The sequence below is a fragment of the Bolinopsis microptera genome, chromosome 7 (assembly GCF_026151205.1).
Source record: "Bolinopsis microptera isolate Bmic1 chromosome 7, MBARI_Bmic_1.0, whole genome shotgun sequence".
Taxonomy (NCBI): domain Eukaryota; kingdom Metazoa; phylum Ctenophora; class Tentaculata; order Lobata; family Bolinopsidae; genus Bolinopsis; species Bolinopsis microptera.
The window spans coordinates 3727295-3744892 of NC_087078.1; the positions used below are offsets into that span (position 1 = coordinate 3727295).

A 17598-nucleotide genomic window follows, 5' to 3' on the forward strand; every position below is an offset into this window, starting at 1 on the left:
CAGTAGAATGAAGGTCACGTGACCGCCGCAGTCCCCGGTTGGTTCCCCAGTCACCTGTCCAGTTCTTATTGGTGGTATTTTAACTTCCTCCCAGTTTCACTTGATTAACACAAATTATGTTGCCGACTTCGTCCATTAAATTATGGTGGTATTTACACTTAATAATTCAACTTGGTCTCTCAATTTAATTACTTTTTACCATGATAAAAGTAAAACTATAAAGTTTAATTCGATAACTTGTTTCCAATGATGTCTATTCTTGTCTGGATTGTGTACTGAAATGCTCGTGTTTGTACTCCTATCATTACCCCGTAATTATTCCAAGATTCTTTGCCATGATTTACCGTAATAGTTCTCGTGGAGCACCGGCCGGTGTCTCTTTGTGTGACCCAATGTACCAACGTGACCGTGACTTCACAATGATGAAATACATCAGCCAGTTAGAATCAATATTGCTAACGCCTAACACGCATGTAGTTATCACCGACATGTTTCCCTTGATACTACTAACTACTTATAGTTATACTACTTTGCCCAACTAATCACTATGAACCAGCTTACTCAATGTTAAGATCTTCTCCCGATCGTATTTCAGGGTTTGTAGCAGTCGAACAATTATCAATCTCAAGTAGTTTTCCCCGTTTTTTCGTTCATCTCATTTCATTTCTTTCCTCCATATAATCAGACAATTTAAATTTGTTGAATTATGTGATTGTGAACGGTTCGCTGATAAATTGATGTCCATTGTCCTTATGAAAAATAAGGACAATGGACATCACAGTCACTTTTAATTAAATAGTTTAACATGATGTTTTTAACAACTTTACTTTAACAACCTGAGTAGAAAGAGCCACATTTCTGCGTCTTCTTAACATGCCACAAAGATGATAACATGAAACTGGTTGATTTGTTTCTTTTCTTCGTTACTTTGCCAAATGTTGCCGTCATGTCCTCCCAAAATGAGAAGCAGGTAATAATTACTTTATAAAATATGATCACTGTGATTTCATGTTCAGTGTGTGTTACATTTTAATCGGCTGCAGAGTGCAGGGTTACCGAATAGTTCGGAAAATATTTGGATTTGGAGTTCGGTATATACGGTTCGGCCTTATAATTAGCGATTTGATTGACTGAATAAAATTAAATATATTCGGTCGATTCGTTCGATTCAGTTTCACTGAATATTCAGTGATTCGGTCGCGACCGAATATATTTGGTCGACCGATCTTTCAATGATGAATATTTGTTGATGCAAGATACAAAATTAATTTGAAAGAAATATAAAAACAATTCAGATCACGTTAGCTATCTTGCGACCAAAACCTGACAAACAAAACAACTTCGACTCTAAAATGGGTGGTGGAGCAATAGTGAGTATATTTTATTATTCTGCTGTTATTTAACTATTAATTAACTTTTGGAAACTGTCTTGATTATCGAAGAATGGGCTCTTTTCGAGTTCCGTCTTGTAGTTTTAAACCTGATCTCTACTTTGTGCGACTAGATAGCGATAGACGCAGTAGTTTTAAACCTGATCTCTACTTTTGTGCGACTAGATAGCGATAGACGCAGTGAACAGCCTCCACCCTCTAGCTGACGGTTACACTCTCAATCCTACCTGGTATATGCCGGGCTGTAATGACGCCGAGTCCTTGAAAGCAGTTGTGAAGGCTAGTTTAGCAAGGTTACTGGTATCAAATGTTCATCTTTCTAAAAACACAAACTTGTATCCACTATAAACAATCATTATTATGATATAAGGTATAATGTACTACTACTACTGTCGTAGCAGTTAATCTTGCTAAAATGGTTAAATTAGTATGTAATATTCACTATTATAATATTAATACGTGATATTAGTAATATCCACTATTATAATTAGTGATATTAGTAATATTCACTATTATGATACGTGATATTAGTAATATCCACTATTATAAGACGTGATATTAGTAATATCTAATAATTATGAGTACCAACAGTTAACTATTACAGTACGCACGGGTTCATAGGTCCAGAATGTTCCAAATCTGTGGAAAGTATCGCCCTGCTGGCACGTGGCTGGAACACAGCACTGGTGAGTACATGTCACGTGGCTGGAACACAGCACTGGTGAGTACATGTCACGTGGCTGGAACACAGCACTGGTGAGTACATGTCACGTGGCTGAAACACAGCACTGGTGAGTACATGTCACGTGGCTGAAACACAGCACTGGTGAGTACATGTCACGTGGCTGGAACACAGCACTGGTGAGTACATGTCACGTGGCTGAAACACAGCACTGGTGAGTACATGTCACGTGGCTGAAACACAGCACTGGTGAGTACATGTCGCGTGGCTGGAACACAGCACTGGTGAGTACATGTCGCGTGGCTGGAACACAGCACTGGTGAGTACATGTCACGTGGCTGGAACATAGCACTGGTGAGTACATGTCACGTGGCTGGAACACAGCACTGGTGAGTACATGTCACGTGGCTGGAACACAGCACTGGTGAGTACATGTCACGTGGCTGGAACACAGCACTGGTGAGTACATGTCACGTGGCTGGAACACAGCACTGGTGAGTACATGTCACGTGGCTGGAACACAGCACTGGTGAGTACATGTCACGTGGCTGGAACACAGCACTGGTGAGTACATGTCACGTGACTGGAACACAGCACTGGTGAGTACATGTCACGTGACTGGAACACAGCACTGGTGAGTACATGTCACGTGGCTGGAACACAGCACTGGTGAGTACATGTCACGTGGCTGGAACACAGCACTGGTGAGTACATGTCACGTGGCTGGAACACAGCACTGGTGAGTACATGTCACGTGGCTGGAACACAGCACTGGTGAGTACATGTCACGTGGCTGGAACACAGCACTGGTGAGTACATGTCACGTGGCTGGAACACAGCACTGGTGAGTACATGTCACGTGGCTGGAACACAGCACTGGTGAGTACATGTCACGTGGCTGGAACATAGCACTGGTGAGTTCATGTCACGTGACTGGAACACAGCACTGGTGAGTACATGTCACGTGGCTGGAACACAGCACTGGTGAGTACATGTCACGTGACTGGAACACAGCACTGGTGAGTACATGTCACGTGGCTGGAACACAGCACTGGTGAGTACATGTCACGTGGCTGGAACACAGCACTGGTGAGTACATGTCACGTGGCTGGAACACAGCACTGGTGAGTACATGTCACGTGGCTGGAACACAGCACTGGTGAGTACATGTCACGTGGCTGGAACACAGCACTGGTGAGTACATGTCACGTGGCTGGAACACAGCACTGGTGAGTACATGTCACGTGGCTTCTCTGGAGACGAATAGGACACATTTTACTACCACTCACTCATTTGATTAACTAATTATAAATTAAACGGACAAGATTTTGGTTTTGCGTGATTCACGGTGCTGGTTTATTTATAAAATATAAGCTAAACAAATGATCTATATCGGGTATATCTTATCTATGAAATGTATAAAGCCGGCTTATTATTCAGGTGAGCTACGGAGCTTCCACCCCGACTGTCTCTAATCACGAGATCTATCAGACGTTTGCCAGGTCTATACCACCCTATAACTTCATGGGGGAGGCTATAGCTCAGCTCCTTTTATACTACAACTGGGACAAGGTTACTATCTTTTACTAGTCTGATATGAGGGGGAGGAGGAGGAGGGGGGGGGGGGGGGGGGAGGAGGTTGATAACTGGCTATTCAGCATCCTAAAAATAATATATGCATTTTTCATCAGAATCTGTGTAATTGAAATCTTTAAACGTACTCCACCATCTGAACCGCAATTTGAACCGCAGCACATTTGTATCCTGACCTCTGTGGAGGACATCTGGTTACGAACAGCGGACAAGTTTATAAGTTCTATGGAGAGGGCTGGTATCCAGGACATCCAGCAACAGTACATCTTCCCTTCAGATCTGAGCAAAGCTACAGCTGAGAGCAGGATCAAGGAGATACTAGAGGGACTTCACGACTTGGCTAGAGGTAAGAGTGAGATGAAGTAAACATGATTATGGTTCTTGTATATAGCTGATAGCTTATTGTTTCGTCACGTGTCAGTAAAAATACAGTTCACTTCCCCGCGGTATTCACATGTAATGTTTAATGGTAATATTAAACCCATTACTAGATCTGTTGATTTATATAGCTTTAAGGAAGGTTGGTAAGCTCTGAAAGTGAGATAAAGTAAGCATTGCGTAAAAATAACTGAATTTGTAAACGCTAATTTTCACAAACATCTCTTAACAGTAGTTGTATTGCTGACATACGATGATGCGAAGGTTCTGAGTTACGCCTTCAAGTTGGGGATGCTGACTGGAGACTACGTGTTTATAGTTGTGGAGGGTAGTGCTGACTATCTCCAGACAAACCTGTCTGGTGAGGACACTTCCCAGGTTAGTCTAGTAGTTCAGTGGGCAGTAACTACTAACCAGTTACTAACCAGTTACTAACAGTGGTTCTTATGTTTCTTTTATTTGTGTTATCGAGACTTCTACTTCTTACCACTTGTCACTGTCAGGTGCTTACAGGTCTCTTTTCTGTAACATACAGACCCCTAGACAACACCAGCGACATGTACAGAAGGTTTAAAGAGGATCTGATAGAAGTTGCAGATCGTCTTAATTCTGAGGAGGAGGACAAACGGCTACCACCAGCTGACGACCCAGTGGTAAATTAGACAAATGCAAAATATCAATCTCTTATTTCGCCCCAATGTCTGTACAGTGTTACGTCTTGTTTCAAATACACATCTTCTTTATGGTGTGTTTCTTGTTCAGGAGATTATATATGAAGCGTTTATCCACGACGCTGTGATGTTGTTTGCAGTCGGTCTCAACAATACCATAAAAGAGAAGAAATTTAAAAAGAATGTCATCGAAGGATTTGGCAAGGATATCAGAGACAAAATAAGTGAGCTTGTCATTGAAGGTAAGAACAAGCCAATTAAATTAGTTAATAGTAGCAATATTATATAAATTACTAATTGATACCAATGAAATGTTATTCCTGTTGAATGATAAAGAATGTGCAGGAGTTAGCGGCTCTCTGAACATGAGTGGAGGAGACAGACGATCAGACTTCTTGATACAGAATTACCAGGGCAACCAGTTCAATAACGTCTTTCTGTACACCCAGGTAACAACACACGTTAGTGTGGAAACTGATGACGTACATATACTGATCTCGCCAAATATCATCAAGATAATTCCCAGATAAGCAAGGTAAACAGTGCTTCCACTTCAGGCGAACAACGCGCTTAAGAAGACTAGATCAGTGGTGTTCCCTGGAGGAAGCACAGTGTCTCCAGACAAGTGCGGGAGGAACGGTGAACTCTGCAAACTACTGGATCAGAGAGAGAGAATGGTTATCATCGTGTGTAGTGCTGTTATCGCGTCTATCTTCCTGGTTATACTCAGTGCTATGCTAGTCTGGTTAGCAGCTTCAAATACTCTTTAACTTGTACAAGTTTAGATATTATAATTCGAATTCGGTTCTTTCCGTTTCATACAAACCATAAAAATGTCCCCCTTTTTAGGAAGATTCAGCACCGAACTAAGGTGTATCGGCGAATGTGGGAGATTAAACTAACAGACGTTGTATTCTATAACGAGTCTGCAGCTGGTGGAAAGGTAATTCCAGTGATCAGTCATCAATTTGCACTTTCTAGTCGCCATACAGTGACATGACATATTGGACACAACCACGACTAACACACCACCCAGTTAACGAGTCCTGCAGATCAGAACACGCCGCTTGACAGGATGGGGACTCATGACGTTGCAGGACACATTAGATTAAAGAGTTACTAAATAGCTGAGAGTCTGGGTTTCATGGCCTCATGGGCCGGGAACTAATGACTTTTAGACGAAACACTACAAACCCCGTTAACTCTTCACCCATAGTGTAAAAACTGGACATAACCAAATATACCATTAATCTCGGCGATCATTCTTAGTAGAAATTTCTTACGTTAGAATCATGAACCTACTACCATACAAGTTAAATATACTTTTAAAAGTTTTTAAAAGTAATTTCGATATAAAACTGCAGAATCTCCAGGGTGGTCAAGGATTGTCTGCACTGTCACTCCCCTCTATATCATCCTTCTATACTGGTAACACTGCCAACTTTTCTAACAGAGCTCACATCAAGGTTATTAAATAAAGGTTATTAAATAAAGGTTATTAAATAAAAGTAATTAAATAAAAGCTATTAAATAAAAGTATTAAGTAAAAGTTATTAAATAAAGGTTATTAAATAAAGGTTATTAAATAAAAGTTATAAAATAAAAGTTGTTAAATTAAGGTTATTAAATTAAGTGTACTTGTACTTGTACTTGTACTTGTACTTGTACTTGTACTTGTACTTGTACTTGTACTTGTACTTGTACTTGTACTTGTACTTGTACTTGTACTTGTACTTGTACTTGTACTTGTACTTGTACTTGTACTTGTACTTGTACTTGTACTTGTACTTGTACTTGTACTTGTACTTGTACTTGTACTTGTACTTGTACTTGTACTTGTACTTGTACTTGTACTTGTACTTGTACTTGTACTTGTATTTAAGTTTCTAACCGTAGAATGATCAATATAAAATACCTCCCAGAACAAAACAGTTTATTTAAAGAGAACGAAAAAGCAGTTTCTAACCCTAAACGATAGAATATTGCAAGAATGCCAACAGGTAACTCAGTGGACCATCTTTCTGGACCTGGAGGGGGATTATCTAAAACATATAAGTGATAAGAAAACGTTTATTTAGCAGGAGCTTTCAAGATACATGTGTAAATCGTCTTCAGCTGGACTGTTTAAATTTAACTTGTTTAAAAACATTTTTTAGCAATTAAATTTTGATTTGAAAATGTCTGGAGTCTCCAAAGAACTGCTCTTGTAACAGATTACTACAACTACTACTACTACAGGTGTGGGAGGCCAGGCATGCTAATATAGCTGAGTTTATCGGAGTATGTATAACTCCAGAGAACATCTTCATTGCCACAGCTTTCTGCTCTAAAAGAAGTCTCCAGGTTTGTTCTTGTTGTCGTTTTGTACTTCAGCTTGTTTCCTTCTTCATAGACGGTTGGGTAACTCCGAGTAATATAATATTGTTTTGAGTAAAATTGTGATTAAATTGCAGGACCTTCTGAGCGATGACAGGGTTAAACTGGATCTGATGTTCAAGATGGCGCTATCTACTGACTTAGTCAAAGGATTGATGTACATTCACCGGTCAGCCATCGAATATCACGGCAATTTAACCTCGTCAAACTGCTTAGTGGATGATCACTGGACCCTCAAGTTAACTGACTTTGGGATGAGGTGCCTCAGACGAACTCTCGGGGACAATGTTCTCAAATCCGGCAGAGCCTTGACCGAAGGTAAAATGAATCCTTCATTTTAAAATCATCAGCGCTATTAATTATCTAACTAAACAATATCACCAAGTTGTCTAAAGTAAGAACTTACCCGCCCCTCTTCTAGCGGAACTGTGGCGAGCTCCAGAGTTCCTGTACACGGCAAAACACACAGGGAGTCAGGCTGGAGACGTGTACAGTGTTGGGATCATACTGCAGGAGATCATCTGCGAGGACTGCCCTTATCCTAACTGTCACTATACTACTGAGGGTCAGTTCTCAGAGACGGCTTATAACTTGATGAATGATGATCCAGTATCAGGATTAAAGAGTCATAAGAAAACTAACTTGAATTATGCCATAGTGTTTCGCCGGGGTTAGCTTGGAGCTTCAATGCTCTATATTTTACTGTTCACCTTGATCACAACCCCCTAAAAAGAAAAACGAAGGTATAGTATTTCTTTTCAGAAATCTTGGAGAAAGTACCAGTAGGCTTCCGACCAAAGATCGCTCACGACCACGCTTCCAACGATTTTATAGACGTTATAGAAAGGTAAATGAACAGCGAACCAAAATAAATAACTTATTAATAACAATGAATCATTTAAGTTATGCAATAAGATAACAACATAGGAATAATAACATGAAGATAACAGCCTCTACTAACACTGTGTTGCTAGGTGTTGGGAGGGAGATCCAGGCAGAAGAATTGGTTTACCAGAGATAAAAAACATTCTCTACGATCTTAATCCCGATAGGTTTGTATCCATTGCCGAATTATACACCTGCATACCTGCGCGACGAGCCATCGTGCTACATGTAATTCAAAATTAATATTATCCGTAAAGTGTCGACTATTACTCTCTGAGTTAACCCTTCACCAAGGTATCCTACATTTGTTTTTTACGAGAATATTTGTTGTAACTGTATATTGTAACTGTTTCAGGAGGATTTCGTTGACAGACAGGATGCTGAAGATGATGAACAAGTACACAAATCAGCTGGAAGTCCTGGTTGAAGAGAGAACTCTGCAACTAGCTGACGAGAAAGACAGAGCCGACCAACTTCTCTATTCCATGTTACCAAGGTATTCAAGGATCATCTAGAATTTGTTTACTATTAAACTGCAAAACCTGGGCGAGGAACTGCAAGCCGGGTTAATAAGTTATTCATTATTGTGGGGGAGTTTGTCAAAGAAAAAAGGAGTAATTTAGCTATTAAGCTCTTCGATTATTTCAATGGTTGAAGTACCTTTGACTCTGACTGAACTGCTATTACCAGGGCTGTCGCGGAAAAGCTAAAAGTGGGGGAACATGTTCCGGCCGAAGCGTTTGAGAAGGCCAGCATCTACTTTAGCGATATAGTGGGGTTCACTGACATGTCCCGAGCTAGCACCCCCTTCCAAGTATGTGTTTAAAATGTAGCATTATAAGACCAGCATTAAGTTCTCCTCTTCTTGATTTAATTTCTAATTTTACGTTCTGTACCTATTCCTTCTGAATTGAATCATTGCAGGTGGTAGACTTCCTCAACGATCTTTATACAGTGTTTGATGACTTAATCGGGAAATTCGATTGTTACAAGGTTAGCTGGCTCCACATCCAGATTGGTATTCATTAGGGTGGCTTAATTAATACCTTTTCAAACTAAATCTGAAATGGACGTTTAATTTGTAGTTATAAAGATTATTTCATTACAAATAAACGCAGTTTAGTAATTTTATCAATCTAGTGATACCAACTGTTACCCCCCCCCCCTCTACCGAGTGACAAATGACTATGTAATCTGGTAGTGAGAATCATAGTTAGAGGCGGTCCGTGTAGGCCATATACTCATATACACTGTGCTTTTAGCTATACCTACTAATACTATGGTCTTAATCTTGTAATGGGGCCCTAACTTCCTTCATCATACAGACTTCTTTAGCTACCAGAAATTAAATTAAATAAAAGGTGTTAAATACTTTATCCTAAACTTCATAGCTTTTAATTCTAACACTCTATTCAAATTTGAAGGTCGAGACTATTGGGGACGCATACATGGTGGTCTCAGGTATTTAAAAACAATTTTATTGATAATCCTCAGATTATATAAGAAAGATTTGCTTTTATTCTCGCTTATTTATTTCGAAATTGACCTCCCAAAATGACCATAATCCTATCAGTTTAACGGGCAGTTTCTCCCACTCAGGCATTCCACAGAGGAACGAAGAGAGACATTGTCACGAGATAGCAGCCATGTCCCTCCAGTTCCTGGATAGTATCAACAGTTTCACTGTTAGACACCGTCCCGCTGATAAACTAAAGCTTAGGTTGGCACCTCTCTTCGGATCTTTATACTTTATTGCTTTCTATTACTCAACCCCGGATCCGGGGATGATCAGTGTTTATTACGTATATGTGACTTCATCGGTCTATTGCATAATGCCTCAAATAATGTAATATGATGTAAATAGTACGAAACCGGAAACATGACTTCACTGATAGAACTATACCAGTATATACCTTTACTCCCCCCCCCCAATATGACTCCCCTCAATACGATTCTAATAATTGTCCCCAGGATCGGGCTGCACACTGGTCCATGTGCAGCAGGTGTGGTAGGATTGAAGATGCCCCGCTACTGTTTGTTCGGGGACACCGTCAACACCGCCAGCAGGATGGAATCTACTGGACTCCCCTCCATGATCCACACTTCCGCCTCCTTCTACCAGCACTTGCAGGACCAAGGCAACTTCCTCTTTGAAGATAGGGGCGAGATGCTTATCAAGGTGCGCCATTAATACCTTACCAGTTTTCTTTCTCTTAACAGACGTTATACTTGCCAACATACCTTCCTGTGCCTAAAAAACAAACCCACCAAACATTCAATCCTTGATAACTATTCTGATTACAGTGGTGTAACAGTATTGCAACAGTATTGTAACAGTATTGTAACAGTATTGTAACAGCATTGTCACAGCATTGTAACAGCATTGTAACAGCATTGTAACAGTATTGTAACAGCATTGTAACAGCATTGTAACAGCATTGTAACAGCATTGTAACAGCATTGTAACAGAATTGTAACAGCATTGTAACAGCATTGTAACAGTATTGTAACAGCATTGTAACAGTATTGTAACAGCATTGTAACAGTATTGTAACAGTATTGTAACAGCATTGTAACAGCATTGTAACAGCATTGTAACAGCATTGTAACAGCATTGTAACAGCATTGTAACAGCATTGTAACAGCATTGTAACTGCATTGTAACTGCATTGTAACAGTATTTAATAACTGCAGGGTAAAGGGATGATGAGGACGTACTTCCTGCTAGGTACTAAAACAACTCCCCAGCAGCCCACTAACCCAGCGTTACTGACCCCGCCCACTCGACCCCGGACTCTGGCTCCACTTCACCACAAACCAGCCGAGGTGCTGACTGTAGAGCACTCCCACAATCCCACACTGGTCGTTACCCCAGTTAACACTGGTAAACAGACTGGTACTGTCAGTATTAACAACACTGCTGGCACCCACCCAACACCAATCTGTGCATGATAAACACCACCTGAGTGTATACTGTGGCTAGATTGTAGCAAGTACTATTCAGAAACAACTAAGTCACTTCAAGTCACTTAAATATGGGTTAATTCAGACTAAGAATTAGACCAATAAGCAACTGAGCTCCATTTCTTCTAAACTGATCTGCAAATTTGTAAAGAATCTGGTTCGGCCCCGAAATGAGGTGTGTTTCAGTTCTGACCCAACAGTGGCGTTACGAAGTGCCTTGCTGACCAGGACTGTAGAAGTTTTGTTCTGATGTTTTCAGGATGGCAATGGTAGAGAAGGAAAGTGTAGCCAGCATACTTATACGCAGTCTAAAGAAACAATGACTGAATGACCGATATTTATTGATATAATAATAATATGCAACATATTTTTGTTTATTTCCGCAATTTTTCCCGGCCCCAGTATCAATAAGAGGCATGATGATTAAATAAAACAATAAATTATGATTCTATAGTCACATGCATTGTATATACCTGTTACTGCTTTTTAGTCTAACAAATGTCAATATAAAATGATGAATCTAAATTTAATAAAATATAATCAACATTTTATCGGGCCAAGAACTGTGGGTTTTTAGATTTCTAGCTGACAAGACTGAGTTGATCCTTCAATTTTCATTCTTCGGATTTTACCTGAAAAATTAATGTTTTCAGTGCTTCAAGATAGGGGGCGCATTTTAAAAAATGTTAAAAAATGCAACATGACCTTTAAATTGATATTCCGGTGACAAAAGATAAGTCATTACTTGCCAGTCCTTCCAATTCACTTCAGCTGAAAAAGAGTTAATAACTATTGATCGTGACTTAGAATAACATTAACCGGTTAATATAAAATACTAAAGAATAAAGAGAAGATAAAATGATGAAAACAGACCGTTTTGTACAGCGTACACTAGCGGTCCTACATCATCCACAGCCACTTTGATAGTAGGCCCCACTTCATCATCCCAGCAATTAGCACGAGTATTAGCCCTCCCTCTCAGTGACACCTTCCCACTCCTCTTCCTCGGATAGATATCCCTCATGTTGATCCTGTACTGGGGAGGCGGAGGTCTGGGGCCCGTGTGGAATGTGAGTGGGGTTTTGCGGGGTCTTCTCGGTTTTGAAGGTTGGTATAGACAATCTGGGTTAACCTGAAAGTTTTTATGACGAGGAATATAAATTATTATGCTAACCTTGTGTTATAACAGATAATTTGAACTATGCTAAGTTGAACTCATTAACAGATAATGTGAACCTGCTGGTACTACCCCTGACCTACGTTGGGTATGACGAATTTCTTTTTCTTGATCTTGTTCTGCTTTGCATTGTTATATTTTTGAACAAGACTGAAGGATCTGGGACCAGCTGGTTTTGCAAGACTGCTTGGTGGTGAGTACGCTTTCTCCGCTAGAGTTTTTGATTTGTCTTTCAGTCGTGTCATTCTGTTTCGAGCATGCTCTGAGAGGGGATTGGTTCACTGCTTCAGGGGACAAAACAATATCATTGACAGGTGAAAGTTAGCCAGTTCCACTAGAAATAAGGGCACTTGAAACCCAAAAGCTTTGAGATACAGCTGTCAGCTGTAACAGAACTATCTTATCTTATCTTTACTTACGATAATAGCATGAGGGGAGAAGTATCTGTTCAGAAGTATCACAATCTTTATCTTTATCAGTATCCCTTTTACAAATTCTATTAGTATCAGCAGTTCCACAAGTAGCTTTCTTAGGAGGCGGCCTCTCCTTCTGAGGCACCAGGGATATCATTTCTCTTGCACTTTTCGTTTGCGATGTTTCACTTTCACTTTCACAACTCTCTCCTGAACTTTATAATTAGCTGAATTGTTGTTTTCTCTCTCGAATGGAAACTTCTCTCCGGTTATTTTTGATTTGAAGCAGTTCAATTTATAAAAATTTAGAAACAGTTGAATTTATAAACAATCTCAAAAACACTTACCCAAAATAGAGGTCCTTCCGCAGTTTGGGTTGACACATTTAACCTTTATATTATCAGAAAACGTCACTTGCTTCTTCAGCCCTTTTCTTTTCTTAACTTGGTCTCCATAAGTAGTTAACTTGGCAGAACTAAGTTTAGCATCTGGTGTCCTAGCAACTACAATCTGTTTGTCAATGTTTTGTTTGGTGTCAGGAGTGTAGGCTAGAGCAGCTGGAGATAGAGAAGGGGTGGTGGTGGTTGTGGTCCGTGGTGTGGTGATCCGTGTTTGAGTGGTGGCAGGAGTTCCGTGAGTACCACAATCACCTGAAAAGGAGCAAGTTTAACTGAAACCTTGACTACTTTTTAGAAGTCAGCTGTTATGATGAATGTGGATTGTGGGGTTAATATCCCAAGGATTTGTTAAATTTATTATAAACCATAATATAACCACTACATTATTACAGACCATGATATAACCACTATAATAAGAATACATTTAAAGAATTTAAGATTTTACCGTTGCAGTTACTGTGAGCCTCACATTTGTCTCCATATTCATTGTGACTGTACCTGAAACACTCTCGTATTTAGTAAAACTGCTGAGTTATTGTTGCGTTACAACTACACACGGGTTATCTGAGTAAAACAAGGATATCTCTGACAGGAATTATCACGTACCTTTGATTGGTGGCATCTCTAGAGACACTCTGTTCAGCATTAATAACTCCACCCATTACACCCTGCAAATATCCCCGTAAACAATACCCGCCACAATTTGTTCAAATTCTAAAGCTAGTAAAACCATACGATGTACCTGCAGCATGAAGCTGAATTAATAATTCTAACAGATAATAACCTGCTCGTAAAGGTCGATCACAGTGCGACATTGGTCCAGCTTTGAGACTTCAAATGCGGACGGTTTCGTCAGCTTATGGATACTGAAATGCGACTTTAATTGAAATCATATTGTAATATGGGACATCGAGCTTCATATCTACAAATGAAGAAACAGTGCTGTGGGTAAATTTTGGCTTAGTGGTGTTACCTGGTGGAGCTCACTAAATTATTGCAGCTCTGCATCTATCTACTAAACTAACTAACTAATTTAACTTACTAATCTAACTAACTAAACTAACTAACTAATCTAACTAACTAACTTAATTAACTAATATAACTTACTAATCTAACTAACTAAACTAACTAACTAATCTAATTAACTAATTTAACTTACTAATCTAACTAACTAAACTAACTAACTAATCTAACTAACTAACTTAATTAACTAATATAACTTACTAAACTAACTAACTAATCTAACTAACTAATCTAACTAACTAATCTAACTAACTAACTTAATTAACTAATATAACTTACTAAACTAACTAACTAATCTAACTAACTAACTTAATTAACTAATATAACTTACTAAACTAACTAACTAATCTAACTAACTAACTTAATTAACTAATCTAACTAACTTGCATTTTCCGGGGTGTTCGCACGTTATGTGCCCGCTCTTGTCAGTTGCGTGATGACACAGAAGAGTTCTCGGAGTGGGAGGAAGAGAGTCAGGGAACAACGTCTTGGTTTCTCTGTAGGGAGATTATTAGGTGGTAACCAGGTGGTAACTAGTTGGTTGCTGAGTGGTAACTAAGTGGTAACTAAGTGGTAACTAGTTGGCAACTAAGTGGTAAATAAGTGATTACTAGGTGGTAACTAGGTGGTTATTAAGTGATAATTAGGTGGTAACTAGATGGTTACTAATTGATAACTAGGTGGTAACTAGGTGGTTACTAATTGATAACTAGGTGGTAACTAGGTGGTTACTAAGTGATAACTAGGTGGTAACTAGGTGGTTACTAAGTGATAACTAGGTGGTTACTAAGTGATAACTAGGTGGTTACTAAGTGATAACTAGGTGGTAACTAAGTGGTAACTACCAGTGGAAATCTAGTCAATTCAAATATCTGCTTGCTTGGTACTCATGGTCGATACAATCACAGCCCAACCAACTATACTTGATCAGACCGATTCACCTACATGTGCATACGCCATCTGGGAGCCGTCAGTTGAGCTTGCTCTCTGACTCGTGGGTTGAAAACATCGTGTACAATACTTCGTGAGTAGTACAGTACTTCACAACGATAACCCGCCTCCCCAACCAAATCTCTTAAATTAATAACATTACACACAGTATGCACACTCACAAATATGGCAGTGAGTATCCCAGCTGCATATAATGCAGTGTACTAATAGCAGCAGATATGAGATAACAACACGATTGCTTACTGATAGGCGTGCAAGAAATTCCTGAGCTGAATAGGGCCGGTAGCTCAATTGGTAGAGCACCAGGCATGTAACTCGGAGGTTGGCGGATCATACCCGCCCCGGCACTATGCCGGCCCATGATTTTCCGAATCGCTTACCAGTGGAAATCTAGTCAATTCAAATATCTGCTTGCTTGGTACTCATGGTCGATACAATCACAGCCCAACCAACTATACTTGATCAGACCGATTCACCTACATGTGCATACGCCATCTGGGAGCCGTCAGTTGAGCTTGCTCTCTGACTCGTGGGTTGAAAACATCGTGTACAATACTTCGTGAGTAGTACAGTACTTCACAACGATAACCCGCCTCCCCAACCAAATCTCTTAAATTAATAACATTACACACAGTATGCACACTCACAAATATGGCAGTGAGTATCCCAGCTGCATATAATGCAGTGTACTAATAGCAGCAGATATGAGATAACAACACGATTGCTTACTGATAGGCGTGCAAGAAATTCCTGAGCTGAATAGGGCCGGTAGCTCAATTGGTAGAGCACCAGGCATGTAACTCGGAGGTTGGCGGATCATACCCGCCCCGGCACTATGCCGGCCCATGATTTTCCGAATCGCTTACCAGTGGAAATCTAGTCAATTCAAATATCTGCTTGCTTGGTACTCATGGTCGATACAATCACAGCCCAACCAACTATACTTGATCAGACCGATTCACCTACATGTGCATACGCCATCTGGGAGCCGTCAGTTGAGCTTGCTCTCTGACTCGTGGGTTGAAAACATCGTGTACAATACTTCGTGAGTAGTACAGTACTTCACAACGATAACCCGCCTCCCCAACCAAATCTCTTAAATTAATAACATTACACACAGTATGCACACTCACAAATATGGCAGTGAGTATCCCAGCTGCATATAATGCAGTGTACTAATAGCAGCAGATATGAGATAACAACACGATTGCTTACTGATAGGCGTGCAAGAAATTCCTGAGCTGAATAGGGCCGGTAGCTCAATTGGTAGAGCACCAGGCATGTAACTCGGAGGTTGGCGGATCATACCCGCCCCGGCACTATGCCGGCCCATGATTTTCCGAATCGCTTACCAGTGGAAATCTAGTCAATTCAAATATCTGCTTGCTTGGTACTCATGGTCGATACAATCACAGCCCAACCAACTATACTTGATCAGACCGATTCACCTACATGTGCATACGCCATCTGGGAGCCGTCAGTTGAGCTTGCTCTCTGACTCGTGGGTTGAAAACATCGTGTACAATACTTCGTGAGTAGTACAGTACTTCACAACGATAACCCGCCTCCCCAACCAAATCTCTTAAGTGGTAACTAGGTGGTGTTGTAGTAAGAGAGTCAGGAAACAATGTCTAGGCTTCTCTGTAGGTAATAATTCCAAATAGTTGATGGTTCTAAGTCCACATAGTCACACTGGGATAATAAAATAAATTAACGTTAAGAAAGTTATTTTACGTACGCGATTTCATCTTTTGGGTCTGCATACTTTTTAATTATCGTTATTTTAGGTTTAGGTGATATGAAGTTGTCGTAATTCCCTCTCCATACGTCTACTGTACTCGATCTTTTGGGCTGTGCTGCCTAAGAAAGGGACAATATTGTGTTTCAGAATAAAATAAAACCAATTTTGTAATTGCTCATTCTATTCTGGATATTTTGATGATTACGAGATGCTTATTTTGTTAATTAATGATAATATTCTTTATTCCCCAGTTTTATTCTGGGTTTCATAGTGTAATGAAGGTTTAAAAATGTTAACTGCGGACGAAATTAACATTAGAAGAATGTTGGCTACATCTTGGTTGCAGTTATCATATTGATAAGCTGTGAAAATGTACCTAATGTGATCAAAATTATCTAATATCTGGAAGTTCTGCTGGAAAGAAACAGAAAGCACCAACCTGCTTGCCTCCGAGGTTTCTCAAAAGGAGGGCCAAATTGTCAGGATCATTGTTTCTAAAGGGGTTCTCGAACCACATCACAAATTCACATGCTATATTTACATATACCGGCTAAAAATACAAGTTTTTAGTCCGATAGAACTAAAATCAAAGCGCCGAGAATAACAAGCAAATGAGAAAAGTAATCGTGAATGACAAGTCTTGTTGTACAGATCACGTGACCACGTGTATAACGGTAGCTGTTGTCTTGCTTAACAGGCAATTGATTTTAGTTATAGCTTCCAATCAATAGCAGTGCTCCATTTCATATACAAAACGCTCTAGTTTTTATATACGAGACAAAAGCAGCGGTGTATACAGTTTAGCGCTGCAAATGCTAAGTTGCAAAAAACAAACAAAGGATGCTCCTGAAAATGAATGGAACAATTTAACAATGACAAATTGTACGCAATCAGTTTATTTACTGCTGAATGAGCTATTGAGTGAATACAGTGGTCTCTATGACTAGTAGCCACA

At 39.8% G+C, this 17598-nt stretch overlaps 2 protein-coding genes across 3 annotated transcripts; one reads left to right on the forward strand and one right to left on the reverse strand.

Moving 5' to 3' along the window:
- Positions 1-442: 442 nt before the first annotated feature.
- LOC134817883 (atrial natriuretic peptide receptor 2-like) lies at positions 443-11292 on the forward strand. The gene is made up of 25 exons (XM_063827244.1): positions 443-1370; positions 1557-1684; positions 1996-2077; positions 3514-3645; positions 3826-4012; positions 4277-4422; positions 4548-4697; positions 4807-4957; positions 5061-5164; positions 5273-5460; positions 5565-5658; positions 6089-6181; positions 6638-6715; positions 6954-7058; positions 7169-7409; positions 7513-7656; positions 7854-7938; positions 8066-8143; positions 8332-8472; positions 8667-8790; positions 8901-8969; positions 9401-9437; positions 9576-9696; positions 9948-10155; positions 10671-11292. Exons 1-25 carry the CDS (start codon positions 1353-1355, stop codon positions 10926-10928), a joined length of 3162 nt encoding a protein of 1053 aa, XP_063683314.1. The 5' UTR covers positions 443-1352; the 3' UTR covers positions 10929-11292.
- LOC134817884 (uncharacterized) lies at positions 11284-17255 on the reverse strand. 2 transcript variants are annotated; one of them, XM_063827245.1, is made up of 11 exons: positions 17083-17255; positions 16641-16762; positions 14335-14448; positions 13713-13794; positions 13535-13596; positions 13374-13426; positions 12878-13180; positions 12537-12740; positions 12201-12379; positions 11814-12072; positions 11284-11572 (listed from the first exon to the last, which is right to left on the reverse strand). In XM_063827245.1, exons 1-11 carry the CDS (start codon positions 17158-17160, stop codon positions 11514-11516), a joined length of 1515 nt encoding a protein of 504 aa, XP_063683315.1. In that variant the 5' UTR covers positions 17161-17255; the 3' UTR covers positions 11284-11513. The 2 variants fall into 2 exon arrangements, with proteins under 2 accessions (XP_063683315.1, XP_063683316.1); XM_063827246.1 differs by lacking the exons at positions 16641-16762; positions 17083-17255 and adding an exon at positions 14897-15069 and having other exon boundaries at positions 11362-11572.
- Between the last annotated feature and the right edge of the window lie 343 nt (positions 17256-17598).